Source organism: Coturnix japonica, unplaced genomic scaffold, assembly GCF_054131305.1.
Source record: "Coturnix japonica strain WE unplaced genomic scaffold, WE-NBRP24 Scf048, whole genome shotgun sequence".
Taxonomy (NCBI): domain Eukaryota; kingdom Metazoa; phylum Chordata; class Aves; order Galliformes; family Phasianidae; genus Coturnix; species Coturnix japonica.
The window spans coordinates 833,986-859,556 of NW_028188951.1; the positions used below are offsets into that span (position 1 = coordinate 833,986).

Consider the following 25,571-nt stretch of genomic DNA (forward strand, 5'->3'; position numbering starts at 1 on the left):
CCCAGCAGACTCTATGAAGTACTCGCTTTATTAAAAGTATATGTTTTAAAGATATAAAACAGATGATAGCAGTGAAGGATACAATACAGAACGAAACCACCTTCCTCTCATACTTCAGCTGCTTAAGCTCAGGATGTTGCATGGGAGATGTGCTCCTTTCAACTTCTGGAATAGAGTAAGGGGTGTGCTTAGATTCCTGCAGAGCATTATTGTGAGCTGTGGGGATCCCTGTGAACATCTGCACTACTAAAGGGAGGGAGGCTGAGGGAGGTGTGGCCAAAATATTTATAATCAAGCACAAAACAGTGAATATTTTTGTATTACTGCATTTCAGCAGGACTTGTGAAGCATGTAGGTTGCAACCTGGGGTAAAGCACTGATCCTGAAAGCTCTGGATAACGTGTAGAGGTAGGAATACTGGAATGGATACAGCTTGTTCCTGGTACTTAAAGGGAAAACATAAAAAGGCTCAGTGTTGCTTGGTATCTGTAGATGCTCCATACAGACTCTAGAAGTACTGAAGGGTAGAAGTCATATCCTGGTTTTCAGGCTTATCTTCATGGCAATGTACATCCTGATTCAAAGCATGGAGAAACTGTTAATGTTTAAAAAAAAATGTGTATTTAGTTATTGAGCCTGCCTTTCATTTGTGGAATGGTGGAAATAAAAGGAGAGAGAACTTAATTAAAATCAGATTAACTTTTGCTTTTTTTAGTGTTTTGCTTTTTCCAGAGGTAGTGAATATCAAATATTGCAGTCAAAGCCAAACATGCTGAAAACTGTGATCTGTTCAGTGAACATGTGTAAGGATGCGTGCATTGGTGAGGGTGAAAGTTGGGTGCTCCCTAATCCATCTAGGTGATGATGAGCTGTACACACCTTGGTTTGAAGTATAAACTTGGCTTGTAAATCTGGCTTTGCTCTAAAAAGTGACACATCCAGGCTGTGTGAACCTCACTGCTATGCATCGTTCTTACATTGCCAAGCTGGTTAAAGTCTTTAATTTTTCTTTCTTTCCCATGTCTCCTGAATGAAATCACTGCTTGGGAAGCCTGTCTGTGTAGTGCACCTGGGGAAAATGGCTTATGTTTCTGTGCTAACTGAGCACAGTTCTCCTTGGTGTGAGAGCTGGAGCTCTGTGCTGTTTATTTGGTGCTGTGGTATAACAGAGTGGTTTCTTCTAATTTGCTCCTTTTATTAGGTGATGTTGGTTTTGAGGCTTTGTTTGTTTGTTTGTTTTAGCGAGGCAGCCTGAAGCCTTGGGCAAATCCATCAAAGGTTTTTCCCAGCTGCCATTAACCCTGCAGCTGGGGTAATCCTGGCTAATAGGAGCCTTCCTGGCTCACTGTGGGCAGACTCACCTGGCGAGAATGTGAGAACGGTGAGTGGTTGTAACTCCATGTTTTGAAAATCACACAGTGTCTAGGGATTGATGAAAATCTACTTGCGTGCCAAGGTTATGCTGACTAACAATACACCAAAATAAGATGAAGAATGGCTGGGCAGCATCTTCATAAAACATAGCAGTGTCATGACATGAAACTCCTTCGCTGCTGAAATCTGTCAGCATCCTGTAGTAGCCAAGAACACCCAGTGACGGACAGGAAGATGACTGGTGACAGCAGTAAAGCTTGTTGACTGGAATATCATTCATTTTCTGTTGTCAGCACAGCTGGAGTTCAGATCTCAGGCCAGGATCCATGTATGTCAGGCATATAACAGATTTACAACCCTTGCATAATGTGGGACTGTAGAGATGGCAACAGGGGATAATTTTGGTCAGTACTGTTTCCTTTGATAGGCAAAGATTTCCATACCTGTAGGCCTTACTGCAGAAACTGTTGGGGATGGTGACAGAGCAGTCTTGTATGTCAAACTCCTCCAAAATATGGATGTAGTCTGGGGAGGACTGAGAATGTCAGCAATATTCAAGTGCACTGGATTCTGAAAGGTGGTAAAAGTATGGATGGTTCTAGGGAATGTGGCTTCAGGGAAGTTGCTGCTTGTATTTGGATCTGGCAGTTGTCTGAACTTTAAACAGGCGATGAGGGCAGGTAATGAATTCTGTAGAAAAGATCCGTGCTGATGAGAACTGGCTTAGGTTTGAAGTCAGAGTGTCAAACCAGTGCTTGGCTATTAAATGTTTTACTATGGTAAGTACTTTAAGACACACTTGTCACTGTCTAACCTAATTAGGGAGAAGAATGAATGAGTCTGGAAAATACAGAATTTCATTTCATAATTGTTAAGACCAAGGTGACCCATGCTAACTTGTGCTTTAAAGTTGGCTAAATCCTAAATGAAAAGGGGGACTTCTCTGCATACTCTTGCATTACACATACTAATTGTGATCATTATGTTTTACATTTGGAGCAAGAGACTGTTGATTTGATGAGGAGAATTCCTTAAATGTGGTGTTTAGACTTTTAAATGAGTTTAAAACTGTCGAAAATGTTATGTTCTGATCATGATTTCCTTCTTTTCAGATTAACTGCTGAAGTACTGATAGAGTTCTGCTATTCTTCAATGAGGAACTACAGGCTGATCTTTTGCCATAATCTTAAACAACCATAAATGACAAAAGAATGCTTGGTCAGTGAGGGCAGCTGGCGCAGAAAACATTTTTCAAACTCGGCTGTTTAAGTACTCTGAGGTACGTTTCTTCAACTGTTCTACTCGGACTTATCTGCTTAAATATGGATTTCAGTTGTTCTAACATATTTATCAATCCATTAGCAAAGTGTTAAGTTTAGTTGCCACATTTTATCTTAACAGTATGTGCTTCATCTCGTATCGACCAGTCTTTATGGAAATGGCACTTGCATTTAAACATCTGTTCATTTATTTTGAAAGATTTTTTTTTTCCTCTTTGATATCTATCTATATATTGTTTTGAGAGGATTACAGTCTGAGTAACTTATACTGCCTGTGGTAATGCTTTTATCTGTCTATGCTCTGTATCAAACAAAGACTTGTGAGTAGTGCTTGAGCTTCTGCGTGATGAGAATGGTATCACTGAGCATCTGTTCAATAAAATGTTGAATTTGATGCAGGTGTTGAAAATTTCATTGTATAGATCAAAAAAAATGCCAAATCCACGAGATGCTGATTGCATCTAGTTTTGTATCACCAAATAGTTACTTCTCACGTCACTTAACACTGGGCTTTTGGTTTGGAATTATCCACTATTTCCATTTCCTCTTGAGTGACTTTTGAGGGTCATTTTCAAAGCTTGACTGATAAATACAGACAATATACTGAAGAATCTGGCTCTCCAAAGGTACGTTAGAAGATCCTCAAGTTGTAGTATGGCATTGAAAATTAGTTGTATTTCTTTGCTGTGTTCTTCTCAGTGCTCTGTTGAGAACTGATCAGAACACGTCATCAGTGGTGACTCATCTGGTTACCTGTATTTGGAGACATTGCAGAACTTCTCATTAAATTGGTGCCCAGACTGAGAGAAACTAGGGTGTTTGCATTTGGTAATTAAAATGCACTGTGTTACAGATCAATACACTCAACACTGTACAATGAAGTGTGACCTCAATTGTAATTCTTCTTTGACAGAAAAGACAGCTTTGATTTTTGGCTGCAAAAAGATATGAGGAAGAGCTCCTCCCCTTCCTTGAGTAACTGCAACTCTGTTCTTGCTAACAAAATATTTGGAATTCCACTTGATGAGCTGCAGCAAGAAGGGCAACCAGACAATGAGGTTCCATTCATAGTCCGCCACGTGGTGGACTATATTGAGGAACATGGTATGTGTTATTTTGCTGTCTTTTAAATAATATACTCATCAAAATAGACTGGTTGTTGATTAGTGTTTATTTTTAGTTACTTGTATTTAATTGACTATGGTTCTTTTTGTATGTTTTTCTTCTAGTGATGCACCGTTTCAGTATTATGTTTGATTACCACTGTTTTCTGGAGGATATCAAGGGCAATTACACCAGTAGGGAACTTTAGCAGTACCAAAACTACACCATTTCCAGTAATGTTCACCTTATTACTATATTAGCTGGACATAAGAATGTGTTTAGGAAAAGTTTGTCCAACTGTGGTCATGACAATCTTTAATTCAGAGTGCAGATTATACATACCTGATTTCAGTATGTATAATGTATGATTTCAGTAGTTTCTGATAATTTTATCCACACCAAACCTTAACACTTTTATTTTTGCCACTTCCTTCTAACTCAGGAGGTCTGGAACAAGAAGGACTTTTTCAAGTCAATGGGAATGCTGAGACAGTGGAGTGGCTTCGGCAACGATATGATAATGGAGAGGATGTGGACCTGGTTAAAGAAGCAGATGTACCCTCAGCTATTAGCCTTCTTAGATTTTTTCTTCAGGAACTTCCAGAGCCAGTTATCCCAGGCAGTTTGCACATACATTTGATGCAACTTTCTCAAGGTAAAAACTATTTTTGATATATTTATTCTTAAGAGTAAAGACCACTATTAAATTCATAGTGTTTTTTATCTGTGTTTGTATGTGCTGGAGTTCATAACTTGACTAGTAGGAATGTCTTGTGGCACTTTACTAATAAAGCAACCTCAGAAGGTAGCTGTGTCAGAGTTCCACGCTCTTTGACATCACAACCCACAGAAGTTCTGCTCATCCCTCATTGTTGGTTAGTTCTTTTCAAGTGCTAGGCTGTTTTGCTTAGTAAGAGTCATGTTTTTGGTTTTCTGTTGTCAGTATCGTTTCTTCAAGGTAGGGTTTATGTCGCATTTAGGAAGTACTGAGCCATGGGATCATGTGCAGCAGTGTGAAGCTGCTTCTATATAATTTTGAAGCTTTGAACACCAGGTGGTTATTTGGATAACTGGTGAGCAGAGGCTGAGTGCTGATGCCTTTCCTGCAAGGCACTGAATAGTCTTCTGCAGGAAACAATACTTGGAAGCTTCTGCCCAGAGAAGCATGTTAAAACCTGAAGTTCTGCTTATGTTTGTGGTGTGTGCAGTAGTAAGAAACCAAAGTGGATATCAGTAGATGAAATCTCATTAGTGGCATGTTTGCTATTTTGTTTTGCATTGCTGAAGTCCCAGTTCAGTGGGTAGCTTGGAAAATTTTTTTCCCTTCCTTCTTGAAAAAGATGATAAATAAAAAGATTATTATTTGTTTTTTACGGGTAATGCAGAAAGCTTCTGGTGCTCTTCTGTCAGTTAATACTGCTATGTGCTGTGATTTGCAGTGTTACTTATCAGGACTGGAAATGAGATTGTGGTATACTCCTTTGATGTTACAATATAATTTCCTTCTGTGACTTGTAAACTACAGCGTGGAGTCCATGGTCTCCCCCACCTTTGAACAGATGCTTATGGGAAGATTTGAACGTGGCTTGTTTTGAGAAAAGACTTGTTCCCCAGCAGTGATTCCCACAGATTTCCCTTTGGTTAAAATTGCAGAGCAACTCTGTATTTCAATTCAAATGTCAGCTTACTGTCTATACTACTTTTTTTTAAGTGTAAAACAAAGCCATTTCAGGAAGCTTAAAAGTGCCTGTTTTGATTTCCTTGATGCAGATGAACCTTTAAATGTTGTTTCCTGATGCTATAATTAGAGGTTTGATTTCCTTTCGAGTTTTGCTTTTGATACTTTCACTGTCTGGTGGTCATATGGAGAGCTCTGTTTTAGTTAGAAGAACTCCTTATAGAAATACAGAGTTTTGGTAATTTTGTAACATACCATAAATAGGTTAGGGATATGTCTTTGGAGGATCTGTATTGTTTGGTAAACTAAGATTAACCCAACAACTTAGTTGTACAGCAAGCTGAAGCCTGTAAGCCCTTCAAGGATTGTTCCCTACAGGCCTGATGGTGGTTCATCGAGGACAGGTGAATTACTGATAACGGGGAGCATTTGACCCCAGCACAGTAGGCCGTGTGTCCCAGAGCTGTGTATCCATGGTTTGCTTTTAGAGGAATTCCTTTACAGTCCAGCATTTTCACTTTAGGTCTCTGGCTGTTGTATAGAACCTTTATTTTAGGACAAATTGGTAAAGACAAAACATCTATATGTGCATGTGCTTGTTGGTCTGTCTGTTACCACTCATTTCTTTTGCTCCCTCCATTGTTTGAAGGGCTACTTTGAGAAAGGTTCATTTTTCTTTGTTGCTGTTGTGTGTGTGTGCTGGTTGTTGTTTTTGTTTTTTTAAGATTCTCTCTTTTTGCTCTTTATGTTTCCTAAAGACATTTCTAGAGCTCTCCCAGTACTGTGTGAAGTTCACTTTGCTACCTTGAGGATTTTGCTGTGCTTGGTTGCCCCTGACCTGAGGTATTGTAGGTGTTGGCTGTCTGAGCAACTGGAGTGGTGCCCAGTCTCTGTTTGGTGTTATTACTGCACATATACATAGGGTATTTACCCTGTTGCTTTTATTTGATATTTAAGACCAGGGTGTCTGAGCTCTCAGGGAGAGAAGCAGAATAACCACTCATAACAGCCTTTTCTGCTAACCTAAGAGTTTCCAAAATTCTGACGGGGATCCTATTAGGATCAGTTATTCTCCCATTTTGCTTCCTTGACATTTCTTTCCTTTGTATGGAATCTCCTTGTTAGGAATGATTGTAAACCTTTCAAACCTTGTTGCCTGTTGGAGTGAGAGCGTAGGAGAAGGGATTAGTGGGGAGATGTAAGTGGGTGAGAACGAGGAAATCCTGGGGTGACCTTTATTCAGGTCTGAAAGGCACCAGCAAGCTGCGGGCTGAGAAAGTGTAGGGATGATTGTGTTGATCTAGCTTACATCCTTCAGCTGAGTATTGTCAAATATAGGTAATACCAAAGGTAAGGTATTGAGAATGGGGTGCTTGTGGAGGAAGAAAGCAAGTGGCCAGTTCACCTAAAACATGGAAAATGTAACTGGCTTTTAAGTTAGCTGTAGAGCTGTTAGTGTCTCTAGAACTCTTCTGCGAAGAAGTTGTAGAAGGCAGTGGTGAAAGGAAAGGATGTGAAGGACCAGACAGTAATCAGAAACTGAGCATTTAATGGGGAAGAACATTCTGGAAACTGCTGACTGGGCTTGCAGAGGAGGATGCAGCAGAAATCATTGGATTAAGTTATCTTTTTCTTTTTCTTCTAAGAAATGATTGGTTTTTGTACTGTAATTTATTATTAGGGAGAGTGATCTGGTGCTACTATGCTGTGGAATCAAGACTGTAGAGGTCTTGATGTTCAGCTAGGTTCTCCTGCTTCATCCCTATCCCTCTAAAGCTCAGGCATGGTTGCATAAGAGTGACTGGATAGGAACTGGCAGTTATCAACCTCTCCTGCAAAGAACAGGGAAGAAGAAGCTAATCCAGAGACTGCAATGAGAGGATGAGATGCAGGGACAGAAATTCTACCAGTGTAAATGTCCTTCAGGTACATGAGTTAGACAATGGAACTTCTGGATTTGAGGCTGTTCTTTCTCAGACAATTAGAGCACAAAAATCTCAGTTTGGACAAATGTAATTCACTTTTGGACAACTTTACAGGCTGTGAACTGACCAAAGGACAGCAATTACTTCTGGAGTAGAAGCACAAGTCAAAAGGTTGACAATCTGCTTTTTCGTGTCATATTATCTTAATTTTGTGATTTAAATATTTTTGTTTTCCAGATTATAATAATGAAGATGAATTTGGAAGAAAGTTGAGGTTCCTCTTGCAGCAGCTTCCACCTGTTAATTACAGTTTGTTGAAGTTTCTGTGTAAATTTTTAGCCAATGTAGCATCACATCATGAAGAAATTTGGTCAGCAAGTTCTTTGGCTGCAGTCTTTGGCCCGGATGTTTTTCAGTAAGTGGATTATAAAGGTTTATGTGATGCTTTTAAGCAAATTTGATGGTGGAAATCTGTAATCCAGGGCCTCTCCTAGCCCCTGAGTAACTGCAGCAAGTATGCAGTATGCTTTATGCAGTGTCTTTCTGTGCTTCCCCTCTGCCACCTGTTATAATTTTTTTGCTTGCATATAAATCATAGGTTTGATTGTCATATTATTGTAATTTCTTTCTGGAAGGAAGTAGTCAAAATACAAATGTATCCTGGTATTTCAACAGGAAAATAGTAGAGTTATAATACTCCCTCATTAATTAGTTGTTTCATCATCCCTTTCAAAAATATAAGGTACTATAAAGTTTCATAATGCGGTGCTCAGAATGGCAGAGGGATAATGCTGTGAAGCACTGTCATTCTCTGTGGAAGCCCTTTGCAGAAGTTTTGGGGGGCATTAGTTGGATGTAAATTTTTACTCTAAAACGGTATTGAACTGTTTAGCATTTACACAGATGTGGAGGATCTGAAGGAACAAGAAATAGTTAGCAGAATAATGGCGGGACTTCTGGAGAACTACTATGAATTCTTTGAAAATGAAGAGGAGGATTTTTCATCTACTAATGATTTGAGCTCAATAACTGAGCAGGTAGGAATATTTTAAGTGGCAATATTGTGTCACTGAAGTGTCTGTTATAGCATGTAATTGTGAAAGATATGTTGAAATATAGCACATCTTTTGATAGTTCCTTGCAAACTGACAAAGCCTGGTATTTCCTGAAGTAGATTTTCTTAATGTGGGTATACTTGCAAAACCGTTGGTAATAAGTACAGCTGTCCACATAGAAAAGTATATATGGACTGAAGCAACAATAATACCTTACCCAAGACAAGTAAGGCAAGTGAGCTGGTTGCTTCCTCTTTGCTGCAGGAGATGTCTTGCCTGTTCACCCAGACTAGCAAGTGTGGGCAGACAGTTCTGGGTTGAGCAGCTTCTGCTCTGCAGCGAACCACTGCAGCTTTGCAATGTTTGCTGTCTCTTCTGCTTTTAGCAAGAATACGTCTAGCACTGAAAGCTGACGTTGTCCTGCTGGGTGCAGGAAGCTGCTAAATACAACAGGGCTGTAACTTCTGAAGCCCGAGGCAGAGAACTGTTGCCTTAAGTTGGGTTGAGTGCTCCTTATAGTTAGTTGTTCTCTTACTTGAGAGTTACTGATTTGCTTCTGATTCATTGTGTATTTTAGCAAAAGCACTTCCCGAGGAGGCTCTGTATGTGTGGTGTGGTTGCATCTTGTTGTATTCTGTGCTGCTGTGGTTTTGTTTGTTTGTTTTGTTTTCTCTTGAAAATGTTGAGACTTGGCGGAGTGTCCCTTGAATTTCATGGTGTCTCCACCAGATGTCAACAGCACACTTTGGTTGCGTCCTGTTCCCTCCAGGGCCAGTGCAAGGCTGAGTGGAGCTAGGGAAGCAGGGCCAACCCACCAGCAGCTCCACGTGCAACTAACTGTGCAGCTGGGCTTACCCCTTAGTGCACTGCTACGTTCTTGTGCAATTACAGAAGAAAGTCAGGGGTAAAAACATTACATTTCATTGTGTAGAATGTTTTATGTAAAAGCAAATACTGGGTACCTAATGATTGAGGAATGTTGTCCTTTTATAAGTATTCTGTTTTTATCTCTTCCATGCTTCTAATTCCCTGGAGCTCTTAAAAGAAATTTACTAGCCATTAATTGTGAATAAATCTTTGTACAGATAAATGATCTCTTGGAAGAGGAGGAAGATATAAAGCTAGAGCAGTCTGAAGAACTTCCAGAGGATGGCACGGAAAAACCTGATGAGCAGCCAGCTGTGGTGCATCTAGATGTGACAGGGAGTATCTCGGATTCCAGGAGCGTTACAGCATCAACAAGGTAACTTGTTTCTGCATTGGAATATAGTCTGTTGTGGTGTGTGAGGCAGAAACCCTCAGACCTCTGAGGTACGTTGTGGTGTCCATGAAGCTTTCAAAGTAGGTGCAGTTCTTGCCACAGTAAAATGTGGAATAAAGTGACGGGTCCCAGATTTAGCAGTAGAACTCAGATTGGGTTATCTATGATTTGTGCAGAGTAAGAGGGGAAAAAGAGCATAGTTTATTGATGCTATAAAGTGGTATTTTCTCAGTGAATTTTATATCCTTAGGAACAACATGCATAAACTTAACCTCTTGGACAGAAGTGTGGGTTTGTGCTTGCCTGTAACATGCAGGTTTATGTTTTATTTGCTTGTAGTAGACAAGTTTAAGTCTGCTTTATTTGTACTTAAAGTTCACAATTTCTGTTTAGGGGATTTTTTCCTCCCTCCTCTCTACAGCATTTGTTTTGGTCTGGGCACTGCAGGAAGCACCTGGAAGGGTGGGTGAGGAAAAACCTGTGGTCGAAGTCTATCTGAAAGCAGCAGAAACACAGGGAAGTCCAGGAGGAGGGTTAGTGCCTTCGGCTGACAAGCCTCACGGCTGCAGGGATTTCAGGGATGGCAGGGATGACAGGGATTCTGTCAGCTGCTTTGCTGCACATTTTCTTCATTTCAGGAGTTTTTAGAGTATAAAATAATCAAGTTAGAAAACAAGAGATTCATGTTTATGTTCTGTTCTGTGTCCTTGTTGGTAATCTAGCAGCTCAGTCTTAGCTTGACTTAGGACTATGAAAAGAAACCTTCCAGAAACTGGAATTCTTCAAGAGCGCTCTGTGCTCCAGTGGAGGTTTTTAAGCAGTTCCACTATTCGTGGGCATTGAGATGCTTGTGGAATGTGCAAGCGTAGCAGCAGAGATGAACTAAACCAGTTTAAGAGTTGAAAGTCACTAGCCTGAAGAGAAAATAATTGTACATAATGTTTAGGGTTAATTAAAAATTAATAGGCATTAATTATGGTTGGCGTTTTGCATATTTGTGGGAAAGCATAAGGAGGAATCCTATTGAAGAGAATTTATTGTAAAACCAGAATAACTGCAGGAAACATCTGAAGAAAGAGTCTGAATGAGGAAATGTGTTTTGTTGAACTTGTAACTGCTGTAGATATTTTTTGGGAACTGAAGATTGTTCAGAACACACGTTTAATGGCCTTTTTGCATTTTACTTTTATTTCTTTCTTTATTTTTTAAATATTAATGCAGATTGATTGGGGTGCTTGTCTTGGCATGGGGCATGCAGCAGTCTATAAAGGAAAGAGGAAGCAGTGAGCCTTAAACATGATTCTTACCATTCCTTAGCCTGAAGTTCTTTGTCCTCCTTGTTCCTCAGGTTTTGGGAACCAAGTATCTGTATAGTTTTGGTCTCTTTATTGAGAGAAAAGACCAAGGTTGCGTGCTCATCATCTCATGTTAAAGATGGACTGTTTTGATTCATCCGGCAGGGCACACGACCTTCCTTTTAGCTATTTGAGCTATAACTTACTACTTGGCTTGCCACCTCTATTTCTTTTTTCCACTCATCCCACTTGTTCTTGGTAAAACACGACAGTTGTACATTGTGTGGTGCTGGCTTCTCTGAGAGAGGCGAGGTGAGAATATGGGAAATCATTCATGCAGTTTATTTAGTGACTGGTATTTAAGTAAACCTGTTGAGTGATCTTTCAGTCTGTTATGCAGCCGGGGAGTGTTTGTGCACGAGCTGACACAGTGTATGTAAAGGAAATGTTCCCTTATCAGAAGCCTTTTCAACATGGCTCTGTCAGTTTTTGCTGTCCTTACTTCTGTAGAAAAGAATTCCTGACTCAGCATTGCAGCTGACATGAAGATGTGCTGTTGAAATAATCACCCTGGAGTCCTTAACTGTCAGTATGCTGAATTTTTCCCTGTTGCTGTTTGCCAGATAGCATTCAGTTTACTTTTTGCTGTTCATCTCAAATACCCTCAGTTGCAAACCTAATAAGGTGAAATCTCCTTGATGTGTTCTTCGTGCTTTTCAAATGCGGTGTGTAGAAAGGTGAGATGTGACAAGTAGGAAGTTCTGTGAGCAGTTTGCTTTTGTCTGTATTAAATGTGAAGGTGAACTCCTCACTGCTTCTGCCATTTGTTATCCAGTTCTATTTCAGTTAGCTCAGAGAGAAAGGGGATTGTGATAATAAAGGAACAAAATGTACATATAATGAGGCTATCTGAATATTACAAATATAACAAGTGCTTGAATTGCTAGAAGATATATTATAGCTTTTAGCTTGGCTCTCTCTTGGTTGTTTATCCGAATACTTTTTCCTATTTCTGCCCTGGAAAATATGTGAACAACATGTTAGAAAAGCTTTCAAGTCTTGATTGGGCAGCTTATTGTCAGGAGTGACCTCATGTTGCAGTCTATTTCTATTTAGACTGCAGGGTTTAGTGCAGCACTCCAGAAGTGCTGTCTGACAAGCAGCCATTGAAACCGTGGGAGCAGAATGCATAACCTCCAGCCGACAGCACACTTTGCTCTTTTTCAAATGAAGCATTTTTACATGAAGTGTTCGTTTGGGATAGCAAAAATAATCAGGATGGCCTGTAAAGTCCTGCTGCACAGGTAAATGCATGGAAGGAAAACGCTGCTTTGATGGGAATGCAGATATCACTTCTTAATGTTATGTGAGATGAATGTATTCTGGGGATATTGTGAAATGAAATAATGTTAAAATTGCTTTTGTTGTTAATGAGAAATAATCTGTGTACTGTCAGTATACTAGGAAGAAGAGGTTTGAAATGTTTTATCTCTAGATAATGTATTTTTCCATCACAGGATACTTACAAGGACTCTTAATGGGTCGGGGAAAGGTACAAAGGGGGTTCCTGGCAGTGGGTTTGCATTGTGAAACAAAAGACGTTTACCTTCGTGTGGTGCTGTGTCATGCTGCATTAAAACTGTGTAGCAGTATAAGTTACAGCTTTTAAACAAGTATTCTTAAACTGGTGCCTTAGTTCCGAAGTTGTAATGTGTTCTCAGCTAAGAGCAATTGACATGTTTCTTTCAAAAAGTGCCTAATTGCTGAAGTGATTAGTTGGAGGCACAGGATAATTCTTTACATAGTAAGAGGATTGTTCAGGCTTTGGAATGCTGCTGAGTTGTGCACATCTTTTGCTGAGTACTTCTAATGCACCTAAAGGTGTTTATGAAAAGCACCGGTGAATGATCCTCCTCTGTGGGGCTGAAGGTTATGCAGTAAGATGGAAAATTTTGTTGTGAATCATGTCTGAAATCTTTTGGATTCTTTGGAGATGAGGTTGATTCTCCCCACTGCCGACACAGTTCCTTGTTGTCTCAAGTGATAGCGAAAGAACAGAACGATTCCAGGTCATCACAGTTTCCTAAAATACTTTTGTACTTGTGCCCTTGACTCAATTTTTTAGTTCTTTTTTACAACCGGTGTTGCAGTGCTTTGTGCTCTGATTGCCTCTTTTTCCCCTGATGTGTCCTGGGGAGCAACTGCTCAATAAATTGATTTTCAGTGTACGTCTAATAGAACTTTATAAAAGTAAGCATACCTTTTGTGATGCAGCTCTTACAGGACTTGCTGATAGTGCTCATATCCGGTACTTAAGTACATCCATCTTGGTTTGAAATCTCCTTTTTTTTTTTCCTCTGGTATTTCCTCATTCTTCTCTCTCATATCTTGTTTATAGGGCTGAACTTATTCACAGCTTTCCTCCTTCATTTTTTATTCCAAATCATGGTGGTGCAGAAGTTGTTTAAACATCAGAAGGCTTAAGCAGTTTGTACAAGTAGTAGGGCTACGTGGAACTTCTGAGTGTGGACACCAATAAAAAATGTTCACAACTCAAGACAAATGCCTTTACCGCTTCTAGGCTTGAAGGAAAATGAGTTAGTGTTTAAACACTGAGCTGGCAAGCAAGTCTTTTATGGCTTGTGTTGCATCTGCTTTAAAGAAGAAAAAATAGAAAGTCTGTTCCAGATGGTCTAATTATTTCACTTCTCTAGTGGTGGGTATAGGACTACCAGTGGACTTGATAAGGTCTGAACAAGATACTCCTTGCTGTATTAAAGCTGTTCTTAGTTAAGCAGAGGGACCATCAGATGAGTTTTCAAGTACAAACAGAGCTAATATCAGCCAGAACCATCTTGCAGAGGTACCTGTCCAGCTCCCATTGAGGTGGCAGATTTGCTCTTCTCCCTCATGTATTCATGAAAATCACTTTTAAAAACCACTTTGGCTGTCAGAAGTGCTGCTACGTGGTAAAAAGTAGATTGTGCTAAGAGGTTCCAAAGTGCTTTACAAGTGGCTAACTCATGTCTTAAAACCTCTGGAAAGTACCTGCCTTGTACTTGAAACCTATCTGTCCTTGGAGAATACTGCAGATCTGTTGAACATTGCAGAGTAAAATTGTGCAACAATCTGATAATCAGGGAAAAGTCCCTACGAACTGCAACAGCGAAGGAAAGCAAAGTACTTTGGAACTTGCTTGAGGCAGCAAGGTTAAAACCTGCCTTCTTAAGCAAGGTGTCAGGAAGTCTTTTGAGACTAAGTGATTAATATTTCCCATGGGAAAGACCATACCTCTTACAGCTCCTTAATGTACTGAGTATCGGCTCTTGGGAGACAGAAACCTGCACTGCTGCCTAGGCGCCTTTGTCTTATGATGGCCTCCCACTTTATCTGGACGGAGGAATCTTGCAGGGACTGTAAATAAGTAATTACTTTGCTCCCTGTGTTTTCAATTTTTATTAGCTTCTCTGCATTTAGATTTTTAGTATTTTCAAATTTGCTTTCTCTTGTTTTTGAGACTTATATTGAATATACTAAGTTTTGCATTTCACTAACTTAGTTCTTCTGTCTTGCAGTGCTCATATTTCTCCCATAAGCATCTTGCCAGCCTCTGCAGAGTAAGTATAACAACAGTGTATGATTTGTGAATTGTGCTGTTGCTATAACATGTATTGGTGCATTGTCTTAAAAGAACAAATGCAGTAGGTTTGATTAGTTATGAATGAAACATATTGCAGAAGAACTTAACATGCATCACTGACCACAGAAACATGAGAGCACAGTGTGGTAGAATTTAGATTGCAAACCGTTTTGTTTCTATATTTATGTATTTCCTAGGGATTTAACCTTATGATTGTTCTCACAATGTGTTTTCAGCACCAACTTTTGTTGCTTATAGTTAGTGCAGTTCTGAAGAATTGCATGCAGAAATGTGGAGGAAAATAAAACACAATTTTATAGCCCTAAGTTTTGTTTTGGATAATGTGGCTAAAAAGTACACTTGGTATACCCTGCTTTTAAAGAACGTTCTGTTGCTGACATACCTTTGGATGTACGCTGTGTCCTTCATCAGGTACAGGCTTATTGTCTCCACTATTTGTTGGATCTTGCCTTTTGCAATTACAGTCCTGCTCAGGAGCTGCTACAGCCAACTGTGCTGTATGTGCTCTGTGGTTGGCTTTGACCTGCTGTAGATGCAGGATTTGACTGTTGCATGCTAATGTTCAGGTTTTGTACAGTTTGGGGTATGATGTTTTGTTTTGTTAACTGAAGTCATGGTATTCTGTAACTTGTAAAATACTCTCTCGTTTGGGTATTACTTGATAGAATATCATGTTTTCAGTACTCCCCATCGCCTAGTATTAGTTAACCTGCTTTTTTTTCTTTCTTTTCCTTGAACTACCTGGTATAAAAGATTCATCTGTTGTTTTTACCCTTCTGCATAGTTGATCAGTGTAAAAGAGGATTTTTAATGTGAATTCTGTGGCTTTTTTTTCTAGCATTTTAGAACGAACAATCAGAGCAGCTGTGGAACAGCACCTTTTCGACCTGCAGAGCAGCTTAGATAATGATCTTAAACAAATACAGCAACACAGACTGGTCTGTAACAAGGATGCAAACAATCCCAGCGGGGATGAGGAAGGATCTAACAACCAGTAAGATATTTTGTATTGGTACTAAATTGTAGAGAATTGTGTATCTTTAGGTCTTACAAACCAAACTGCCCCATTACTCCTCACCCAGAAGCAAAAGTTGCGTCTTCTGTTGTTCACTTAAAAAATTCCTTAAAAATCTCTATGCTAAATCAAATCAGCTTTCAACTGACAGAAATAATGAACAGCTCTTCAAGCAAGTATTTTATGTTGCTCTTATATAGCTGCAAATTGCAAAGTATAACTACTTTACTGCTGAATTTTCTGCAAGTAGCACAAGGCCTTATTTACCCGGCTCTTTATCTCACTTAATGTTACTTGTGACTCAGTTTCACCATATATAAAAATTTATTGTAGGTGCTATTTCAGTTTCCTTACCATGCTGTTCCACATCAACGTAACTATTGTACTTCCACAGCTGGCAGTCAACAAAACAGCTAATGGCAGATAGAATAAGCACTGTAGATGTATTTGTATAGGATTTCAGTCTCACTTGATGAGTTTTTGTTATAGATCTTATTATTTATGGGTGTAGCAATTTCCGGGGTAGCACTGAGAAACTGTGACCTGCTGATGTTCTTTAAATATAAATGATCACAATTCCCAAAATATGTAGTTAAGTAGCATTTTGTAACATAAGTTCCTTAAGATCAGAGCTTGAAATGGTGTGTAGTGTTCAGAGGGTCAAATGCTATTTTCTATATCTGCTGTTTTTAGGAGTCTTTAGTCCAAATTCTTGTCAGAGATAAGTTAGTAAGTGATCGTAAAGGTAATAATCATTGCTCATAATGTTCAGTTGTTATAAGTTGAATTTCGGGTTTGTGGATCTAATTTCTGTGATATAAACTCTCAGTGGGTGAACACTCCCTCTTGTAGCTGAATCCCATTAGTTATGGCATAAGTGTTTTAAGACTGGCTGGCTTCACAGAAGCGGAGGCTAAAAGTACCATCACTGCAGGTTTGAAACCCAATATGCTCTTCTGGCACTGTCTCTAGCTCAGATGCTTCTGCGTCGTTCCTCTGTGGATTAACTGTAATAGACGATACATGATAGCATTCTTGAAAGAGGTCATCCAGGTTCTTTAAAGCAGTACAGTCAACAAATTATGCTGAAGAAAGATATATGACTAAATAAATAACTACAAACTGCAGTCAGCAGGAGTGGATTTCTTAGAACTAACAAAATAATTACAGGAATTACAGAATAAGTAACTAAAATGTAAAATTGCAGACCATCTTGTGTAGTATCAAGAAAGTAGTTTGGAGTTATCTGAGGGAGGAGAAAGCAAAAGTCAATGGCTTGCAATGAATTATGGAATCATATTGACAGACATGCTGATATGTTAAGAATCTATGGACAAACAGGCATGGTATAAATTGGTTTTAATGTGGGTGTACTTTTACAAACCTTAAGTTGAATTCTAGGAATACGAAATGTTAGAAATAATGGGATTTGTCAGTGAAGGGTGCATTTTGATGCTAACTTAAATTAGCTGACTTCACTATTGAGAGGAGTGCAATCAAGGAACTTCATCTAGTCAAGGTTGTTTCGGATAAATCCTTTTTTATGTATCTACCACATACCATTGCAGAAAACCTCAGAAGTGTGTATAAGCTATACAAAGGCCGATTGAGGGCTGAAGAACAGGTTACTGATGCTTTACTGTTTGTTTCTTTAGGAATGATGTTATTGAAAATAATGACGTTGGTAGCAGTGAGAACACGGGAGACTGCTCTGAAGTATTGGTTAGCACAGATTTAGGCAGCGAAGATATGAAACATGATACTGTAACTGAGGAGGAAGAAAGCATTCAGGTGAGAGGAATAGCTTCCTGTATATGAAAATTATTATTTGCGAAGACTTCAGCAAAGCATTTGGGGTATCAGAGTCTTCTTAATAGCTCTGATGCAGCTTTATGTGGTTCAGCTGCTTTGCACAGTTAATTTCCTTTTCTGCTCTGCATACTTTGTAAACATGCAGAGAAATCTCTGTGTACTTTTGGTGCAGCTTGTTTGGACCCTGACTGTGGGTTCTCTCTCTTTTTGCAGGTACTGGCCCTTCCTTCTGCCGAGGTAAGTTAGCGTATCAACTGTTAGCATAGCATCTGTTTTAATAAAGGCTTTGAGAGGAGAGGAGGGTCTAGGGCTCTGTCTGACATTAGTAGTAAAAATAGAAAGTTTTGTATATTTTTAAAACTATTTTGCTTAGAAAATGAAATGTTAACAATGCCTGAAGTTGCTGTTAAAGTATGAAAGCAACTGTGTTCTTTCATGGATCTGAAATGACTCTTTGAATAACCTAACAAGCTGACTTCCAGTCACAGCTGTTAGCCTTGTGTATTGCTTTAGAATTAATTCTATATATCTAAACTCCAGTGCATTTTATTCTGTATCAGTTGTTTCAGTAAAAGAACAGCTGAGAAATGTGCATTATACTTCTGAAGTGCATTTACTTCAGGGCTAAAAGAACATTACTGCAGTAAGAATATGAAGGGAGAGCATGATGCTTGAGTGTTGCATGGTCATGTACAGATGCACTTTTGTTGGTGGGCATAAGGGCTGTAGATGAGCTTCTGTATGTGAGCTTTCCTGTGGGTCTGAAGTAGAAAAATGAGCCACTGAGTCTGCAGCTACAGTCATTCTCTAGGGCAGAAAAGCTATTGTGCAGTGTAGTAAGAAATTGTTTTCTTGAATTGGAATTTGGCTTGAGGACCGAAATGATGTTAAGAGAATGATAGAGCTATGTCTGATAAGGGGAAATGTGAAACCATGTTAAATTGTTGAATGCAATATATATTTGAGCTCAGAACAACTTTTAAATGTCTGAAAATAATATTAAAAGACCAGCTGGGCCCACTTCCTGAAGTCTGAAATAAAATGTAATGTGTTGCTCCAGAGGGTATAAAACACTTTTCTAGTTATTTTCTCCCAAATTCGGTGTGTCTCAAAGGAAGCAAATACTGGGCTTTGGTTTAAATACTTAAAGCAATCTTCTTGTGTCAACTTCTAGTGTACAAGATGGTGATGTAAATTAATCTGAGCTTGCTCTGTGAGGTGGTGAGAAGTGCCAGCTTTTCTTCATCCCCTTCTAATTCTACTTCTCTTTTATTTAATAATGGGGATTAGAAGTTCCTTTAAGGAAGTCTGTCAGACCTTTATCATTCCATATAACACTAAGCCCAAATCTGCATCCCACTCAGTTCTCCATGAGACTCAGAGTCGTGGCAGTATTTCCTGTCACCCCAAACTCGTGCTCTGACAGCTTGCAGTGACAGCGTTGGTGTCTACCTTAAAAACAAAACAAAACAACAAAGCCTTAAATTCTTAATCATGGTGTGTTTGAAGATTTCACTGCTGGTCTTCTAGTGAGTAACTGAATTGTTGACATCACTTTAAATATAGAAGTGTTGCATTGGTTAAACAGTGTGATTTCTACACATGCATAGCAACTTGTGTTTTTCATTCTTGAAATGCTTCTTTGTGCTCCCCAATTACAGAAATATATTCAATCTTTCTAAATGACCTTTTTTTGCCAACAGCCTGCAGATGTATTATTGAACCAATGTGATAAAGATGCAGATGTTGATGGAGAAAATAATAGTGAAAGGTAGGAATGTTTCATTTATTACTTACGTGGCAGAATGTGTAACTTGAGTTTTGAGAATGTAACAGAATCAGTTTGCCAAGAGAAACAAAAAAAGATATTCTTTAAAACATTTTGGCGTAATGTATCACTCAGCCATGTGGGAATTAGTGCTGGTAACAGTAATTAGCCAGAAAATTTCAAGTTCATATGCAATTGAATTAAGCACTGATTGGAGCGTTCAGTTTGAGTTCATTTGTTTCAAAATATTTATTCCCTGTTTGAGCTGTTTCTATTTCTAGGCTGTTCAGTTGGGAATTGTGAAGAGCAGAGGGCCTCACCCTCTGTTACCCCCAAGCAACCCAACTTTTGCTCTCCAGAGTTCTAGTGATGCCTTTAAAGAAATCAATTGCATATCTGCTAAAACTGGATACTGTATGTGAGAGTGAAAAGCATTTAAAATGTTAACTGGGTCTGTTTTGTTTCTAGGCAAAATAGTATTTTGGTTGATGGCAATGATAGAATATCTTCAGAAATGTTCCTGGTAAGATGATGATTTCATTTATATATGCAAAATCTCATAAATATAAATACAGTCATGCAAAAAAAATCCCTGTGAATGTAACTCTTAGTAATCTATGTTGTGTTGGTTGGGTAGCCACAAAATCTGCAAAATCTGCCAGATTTTATCCAGCTTTTTGGAAATTTTGGGCTGAAACACAAGCTTATGCTTATGTATCTCGTGTAAGAAATGCTTTGTCATGCCAATAATTGGCTAATACTGTGGGAGGGGAAAAGGAGCTTGTTTGTAGTTCCTTGTGAAACATGGGAGCACCTTACTTGAGTAAGGAAGTGTGTGTGTATATATATGTGTGTGTGTGTGTGTATCTATGTATATGTGTATACACGTGTATATATCTATATATGTATATATTTAAGAGTTTCCAGAAGTTCTAGGAGTAGCACTAAATAGTTAATTTGTTTCCAGTTGCTAAATAAGAATGGAATTGTTCTGTGCTGTTATTTTATACAGGATTCAAGTACCAAAGCTTGCGATCTCAATGCAAATACTGATTCAGAGGTGTCGGGGGATGGTGACGTTTATGTTCCTGAGGAAGCTCTGAGTGTCCAAGTACCACGTCTAGATCTGAAGAATGCATCTGATGTTGACAAATGGGAAGGTAATTTTTGCTCTTTAATTCATTATATACTCAGCTACTTCAAATACATGAAATGCTCTACGAAGTAAGAGAAGCACTCTGGTAACTTGTACACTTTCCCTTTAGCTTCATCTGAATGAAACATTCCTGTATGACTTGGCCAGTTGTATTGTGTATAGCATAGGTCCTGTCTTGTTTCAGATCTTTGTGCAACTTAGAAGGGACTTTAAAAACAAAACAGCTAAAGAAAGCAGAAGAGCCTAAGCTTCATGCAAAAAATGTTGCATATGTATAAGGACTCTCACACGAGTTCTTATAAATACTTTGAATTTTATGATGCAGTTGTTGTTCATGTTGAATTTTGTGGTTTTCTTTTTGTTTCGATCCGAGTTGCTGAAGTTCTCATAGTAGCTGAATTTGGCTTAAGGTCAATGAACTACTAAGCATAGCCATTTACATTTGATTTAGTCTGAGAAGTCTGTTGGTTGCCTCGTCTTGAGCATCAGAAAAGTCCAGTATTGGTTTCCTGGTCACTGGACAAAGTGAAACAGCCTAAATTTTCAAGTACAAGTTAACAGTCAATATGATCTCTGGGAGAGCAAGAAGTGTGAAATACACATTTATGATCTTATTCCTTATGGCCTTTAGGTGTAGCAAGTCCCTGAAATTATAACTCAATTGAACTTCCTTGCTCAGATATGTGGAAATGACTGCTTATGCTGTCCTTCTACTTGTATAGAATCATAACTTCTCTGTTCTCTAACCACAGCAAGACACTTGCTGATAATCTTTGCAAAGTACTTGTCTTTTTACATGTTCTTTATATGCTGTTCTTCTTCTGTCATGTCGAATCATCCGAATCATCAACCTTACAAAAAAAGTCCACTTGTTAGTTTGCTTAAAGTACTGTGAACTGTCACCAACAGGACGGTGACCCCCATCCACTAATTTTCAATGGGAAGTGGTAGATTTAAAGCAGATTTACTACCCAGGGATTATGTTTAACTTCCAACTGATGGTTCCAGTGGCAGCTATTTTTTGTAGATGCTTTTAAATTGTTGTCGTTAGGCATCAATAAGGCACAAGTAACAGAGAATGAATGTGGTTACTTTTATCTTGTGTTAGAAATATTAAACTTAGTGCAGTAAACTACGTACATTTGAGGTATAGCAGTGCAATGTGAAACTGTAGCGTGACAGCACATAAAGCTCCCAAAGCTCCAATAGTGGTAACTTACAATAACTTGTCACCAAAGCTGGCTGTTTTCCAAATGAATTCCCTGCATGAATTTTGTTTTTAACCCTTTAGAAATGATGAGGTTTGTAATTTGATTCACTGTGAAATACTTGCTTTATGTTGTCAATATTTATTTACATTGCTTACTTGCATGTTATGTTTTGTTACAGTCTCTGTGTTAACTTTTAGTACATGTTCTCAATACACGTGTGGATTCCATTTCCATTGTTTCTTTAAATCTGTTCATAGAATTTACTTTGGTTTTACTTATCCAAATACATGTATATCTTTACTTCAAAGAGAATGTAGGATACCTGTATAAATTTATGCTATGTGATTCTCAGTAGTAATATCATGGTGTTGTCCAAGATGTGGTATTTGCGTGTGGTGAAGTTCTCAGTTTTGGCTGTTCTTCAGTCCTTTTTAGAATGGCTGTGGGGATCTCAGGCACTGCATGTCCTTGTAGCATTCTGTTCAACTACATTGGATTTGCAAAGAAATCTGCTGGTCCAAATCTTTCAAAAGGTTTGGATTATTAAATCCTATGATTTCAGATTTAAATCTAAAGACTTGTAGTCTATGGGGTTCTTGAAAATGAGCACAAAATGCTTGCTGCCTTAATAGGGGGAAATGCAGACTGGATAATCTGTGTTTGAGTGTTTTTATTCTGTATTCATCCTCTTTTTGGAAATCACTGCCATCTCTTATTTACAAGCTATGAACAGAACTGTATGTGGAACTTGTCTTTTGTTACTGTGAAGATGCACAAGACTCTTATTAAATGGCAGTAAGTCTTTTACTATTTCTGTTCTGTAAACCTTTTGGGTAAACAGCTCAAACTTACAAAGGTCTGAGCATCGTTACCTGCCACTGCAGTTGCCTGAGAATTGAGAGTGTTCAGGGCCTGGCTCAAAATATGGTGTTTTTTTTCCCCTGGTACTGTATCTTCCTGCTTTACATGTTATGTATGGTTTGTTCTGACTGTGCTGTGTGTTCACTTTAGTATTTTTGCCATTCTTTTTCATTTTATTAGCGCCATGCCCTATCACTTTTCCCCTCATTGATTTCAAAACAATGCATCTGCAGAGAGAAGGGGAGGGTAAGTATGGTTCGCCATACATTCAGTTATCTGCCTTTTGATAGTTTATGGTTTGCTTTCTAACTAACCCTTCACCTGCTGTCCCTTATTTGGGAATGCTCTGATTTGCAATATTTTTCTTCCTTAAGGGCCCCCTTGTATCTTGTACTGCATACGCAAGCAAGATTCTAACTTAACAAACTAAAGAAAGAACAAAAATAATTCCCTAAGCAAAACTGCCATAGTTCTTAGTGAATGCGCTCTGGAAAGCAGGTACAAGGGTTACCACTTATTCATTTATTTTTCAAAGATTACTTTGTGGGCTTTATTGTTGTTCTGCACACTTTGAACCCAGTTTTCAAGATTTCTGATTTGGAAAATACTGGGCAAAACTTCTGAAAGGGAAGGGGGAGATTTTCAATTAAAGTACTTGGAGGGCATCGTCAGCTTCTTATTAGATGGCAAGGCAACCATAGCTGAGAACTGTAAGGGATCACAGCAACCAACTTTTTAATAGGGTTAGTGAAAAAACAATCAGTAAATTGTTTTGGAATCCCTTGCCTGAAAGAATTCCCCTTCCACAAACTAAAATATCTCTTTTTCTCAGTGGTGTCAAGCTGGGTTTAAACTATACATATATTAGAGAACAAACAGACAAACAACAGCAACGGAAAAGCAAACAAAAACAGTCACACCAACAACACTCCTTTAAAAAGGCAAAGTAAGTGGTATTGTACCTGGAGAGGTATTATCAGGCTTGTCTTGCTCAAAATCAAGAGGAGAATCTTTCAGAGCTCACATGTGAGGCATGGAACTTAATTTCTGTAGCAGTGCATTTCAAGAGGCAATAAGTGTGTTGTTCTACCATAACATTTCTGATAAGTAAATAAGTAACGCTCTCTTACACTGTTGAACTGTTCAGAAACGCATACTCCTAAGAAACACTTTGAAAAAGGGATCCTAGTGTGCATACTTCATTTCAGTATGTTTTTCTTTCAATTGTTATATGACAGAATTTGTAGCTTTCTGATGTATTCCACTGTTTTTATTCACTTTGTGTATGACACCACATCCTTTATAGCATACAAGACTAAGTATCGCATACACAATTGTTTCCTTTTGACTCTTCTTCATAGTTCTGTTAACAGACAAGCACCATTTTGTTTCCCTTTTTTTTTATCTTACAGATCCATTTCCTGCTTTTAAATCATGGCAGGAAGACAGTGAATCTGGAGAAGCACAGCTTTCCCCACAGGCTGGAAGAATGACCAACCATCCATTGGAGGAGGACTGTCACCCCATATTGTCGCATCGTAGTTTGGACTTTGGGCAAAGCCAGCGTTTCTTACATGATCCAGAAACATTGGATTCTTCATCCAAAGCACTTTCTTTCGTTAGGTATGAACTTAAATGCAATTTGGTGGGTATTGTGGCAGATATTTCTGGTATGAAAATTCCACTGCTTGAAAACATCGTGAGTTCGTTATAGTATGATAAATAAACTGAAAACCAAGGTCAAATGTATCAATATACGGCCATTTGGCTGTTTTGTTTACCTGGGAATTGCCATATTGGGTCAGACCAGAGATCCATCTGGGATGGCTGTCTCTCAAAGTGGTCACTGGCAGGTGCTTAGGGAAAGAGTATAAAAATAGGACAGAGATTTTTCCCTGGCATTCAGACTGGGCTTCTGGTAACCTGTTGTAATGCCGCTTCCTGGTCTGAAGACATTATTTATATCCTTTGTTTACCAGGTTTTACTGGATGCTATGATGTGGTTTTATGTAACTTTTTTCCAATTGCCTGAGTATCAGTTTTCGTGTTGTGAGATTTCCTGTTTGTTTCATATATCCACTCCCAGTAAAGTGAGCTGGGTTACACAAATCCTTGCAACAAAAACATGTGGTAATAAACTGGGAATGTTCTTCATTTGGACTTCATTCAGAAGGGAAAGCATCAGCTGTTAGAGGGAAAGAGGTGAGACAGCAGTACAATGAAGTTATAGGGTCTTTTGATGAAGGTTTTCTCTTGCTGGTATAGAGGATGAAGCCAATTTAACCCAGCGTGTAGAAGCTGAGTTGTAATTAAAGAAGCTGCAAGTTATTTGTGCGGTCTTCATAATAATGTAAATAACCTGTGGCCTGTACTTCATAATACTGCTAATATGAAAAGCCATTTGAGAAAAAAATCAGCATGCTTACTTGGGAAGAAATAATCCCATAAAAATGAGAAAATTTGGAACAGGAAAGACCAACTCCAGAATTTCCAATTCTCTGTCGTAAGTTCATTGATACAAAAGGTGCTTTCCCAAATGTTCTCCTGTTAGTGGCAAACTGCAGTTGATGAGTACTGTTAAAATGATGTATGAGACTGACCTGTAGAAAAGTGCTGATTCTAATAGCTGCTCTCATTCTGAAACTAATAAGGATCTACACTAGTATGTGATCAGATTAGTATTTCTAAATACTATATCTTGACTTATGTAGATGTCACTGGCTGCACCAAGAGGTCTTTTAGGCACCTTGTGTAATACATATACTAGAAAATTCCTATGGTGTAGTCTTGAAATGCAGAGTTTTTATAAGGCACAAATGTTAAGGAGCTGAGCGAGTGCAATAAGAGATTGAAAACCAGAGTTGCATACTGCAGAAATGTATTAGAAAGCCAAACAGATTAGATGATGGATATTATTATTGTTGTTATCATTATTTAAGATAAGGATCTATTAAGTTATCTAAGACAGATAAGTGGAGCTGCCTAATTACCAGGATTGTTCAGTGTTAGCTTCTAGACTAGGCTGTGTTTTGTGCCAAATGTTTCAAGAAGTACAGATAATCTTGTAATTTAGATAAGCAACTTAGCCACCAGAAAGATCTGAGCAGTTTTAATG

The 25,571-nt window shown here is 38.6% G+C and overlaps 1 protein-coding gene across 6 annotated transcripts in view; it reads left to right on the forward strand.

Moving 5' to 3' along the window:
* FAM13B (family with sequence similarity 13 member B) overlaps positions 1–25,571 on the forward strand; it is a 39,994-nt gene that overhangs the window by 5,340 nt on the left and 9,083 nt on the right. For 2 of the 6 annotated variants that reach the window (XM_015875675.3, XM_015875678.3), the window contains exons 2-16: positions 2,487–2,653; positions 3,568–3,758; positions 4,201–4,413; positions 7,599–7,776; positions 8,254–8,398; positions 9,502–9,659; positions 14,548–14,589; positions 15,472–15,627; positions 17,304–17,439; positions 17,674–17,697; positions 19,164–19,231; positions 19,697–19,751; positions 20,241–20,388; positions 22,637–22,702; positions 23,869–24,079. In XM_015875675.3, the coding sequence (XP_015731161.2) occupies positions 3,602–3,758; positions 4,201–4,413; positions 7,599–7,776; positions 8,254–8,398; positions 9,502–9,659; positions 14,548–14,589; positions 15,472–15,627; positions 17,304–17,439; positions 17,674–17,697; positions 19,164–19,231; positions 19,697–19,751; positions 20,241–20,388; positions 22,637–22,702; positions 23,869–24,079 (1,757 nt within the window). In that variant the 5' untranslated portion in view covers positions 2,487–2,653; positions 3,568–3,601. Of the gene's footprint in view, positions 1–2,486; positions 2,654–3,567; positions 3,759–4,200; positions 4,414–7,598; positions 7,777–8,253; positions 8,399–9,501; positions 9,660–12,103; positions 12,277–14,547; positions 14,590–15,471; positions 15,628–17,303; positions 17,440–17,673; positions 17,698–19,163; positions 19,232–19,696; positions 19,752–20,240; positions 20,389–22,636; positions 22,703–23,868; positions 24,080–25,571 lie in introns of those variants that run through there. The other 4 variants (XM_015875677.3, XM_085532079.1, XM_085532080.1 and 1 more) reach the window with 3 other exon arrangements.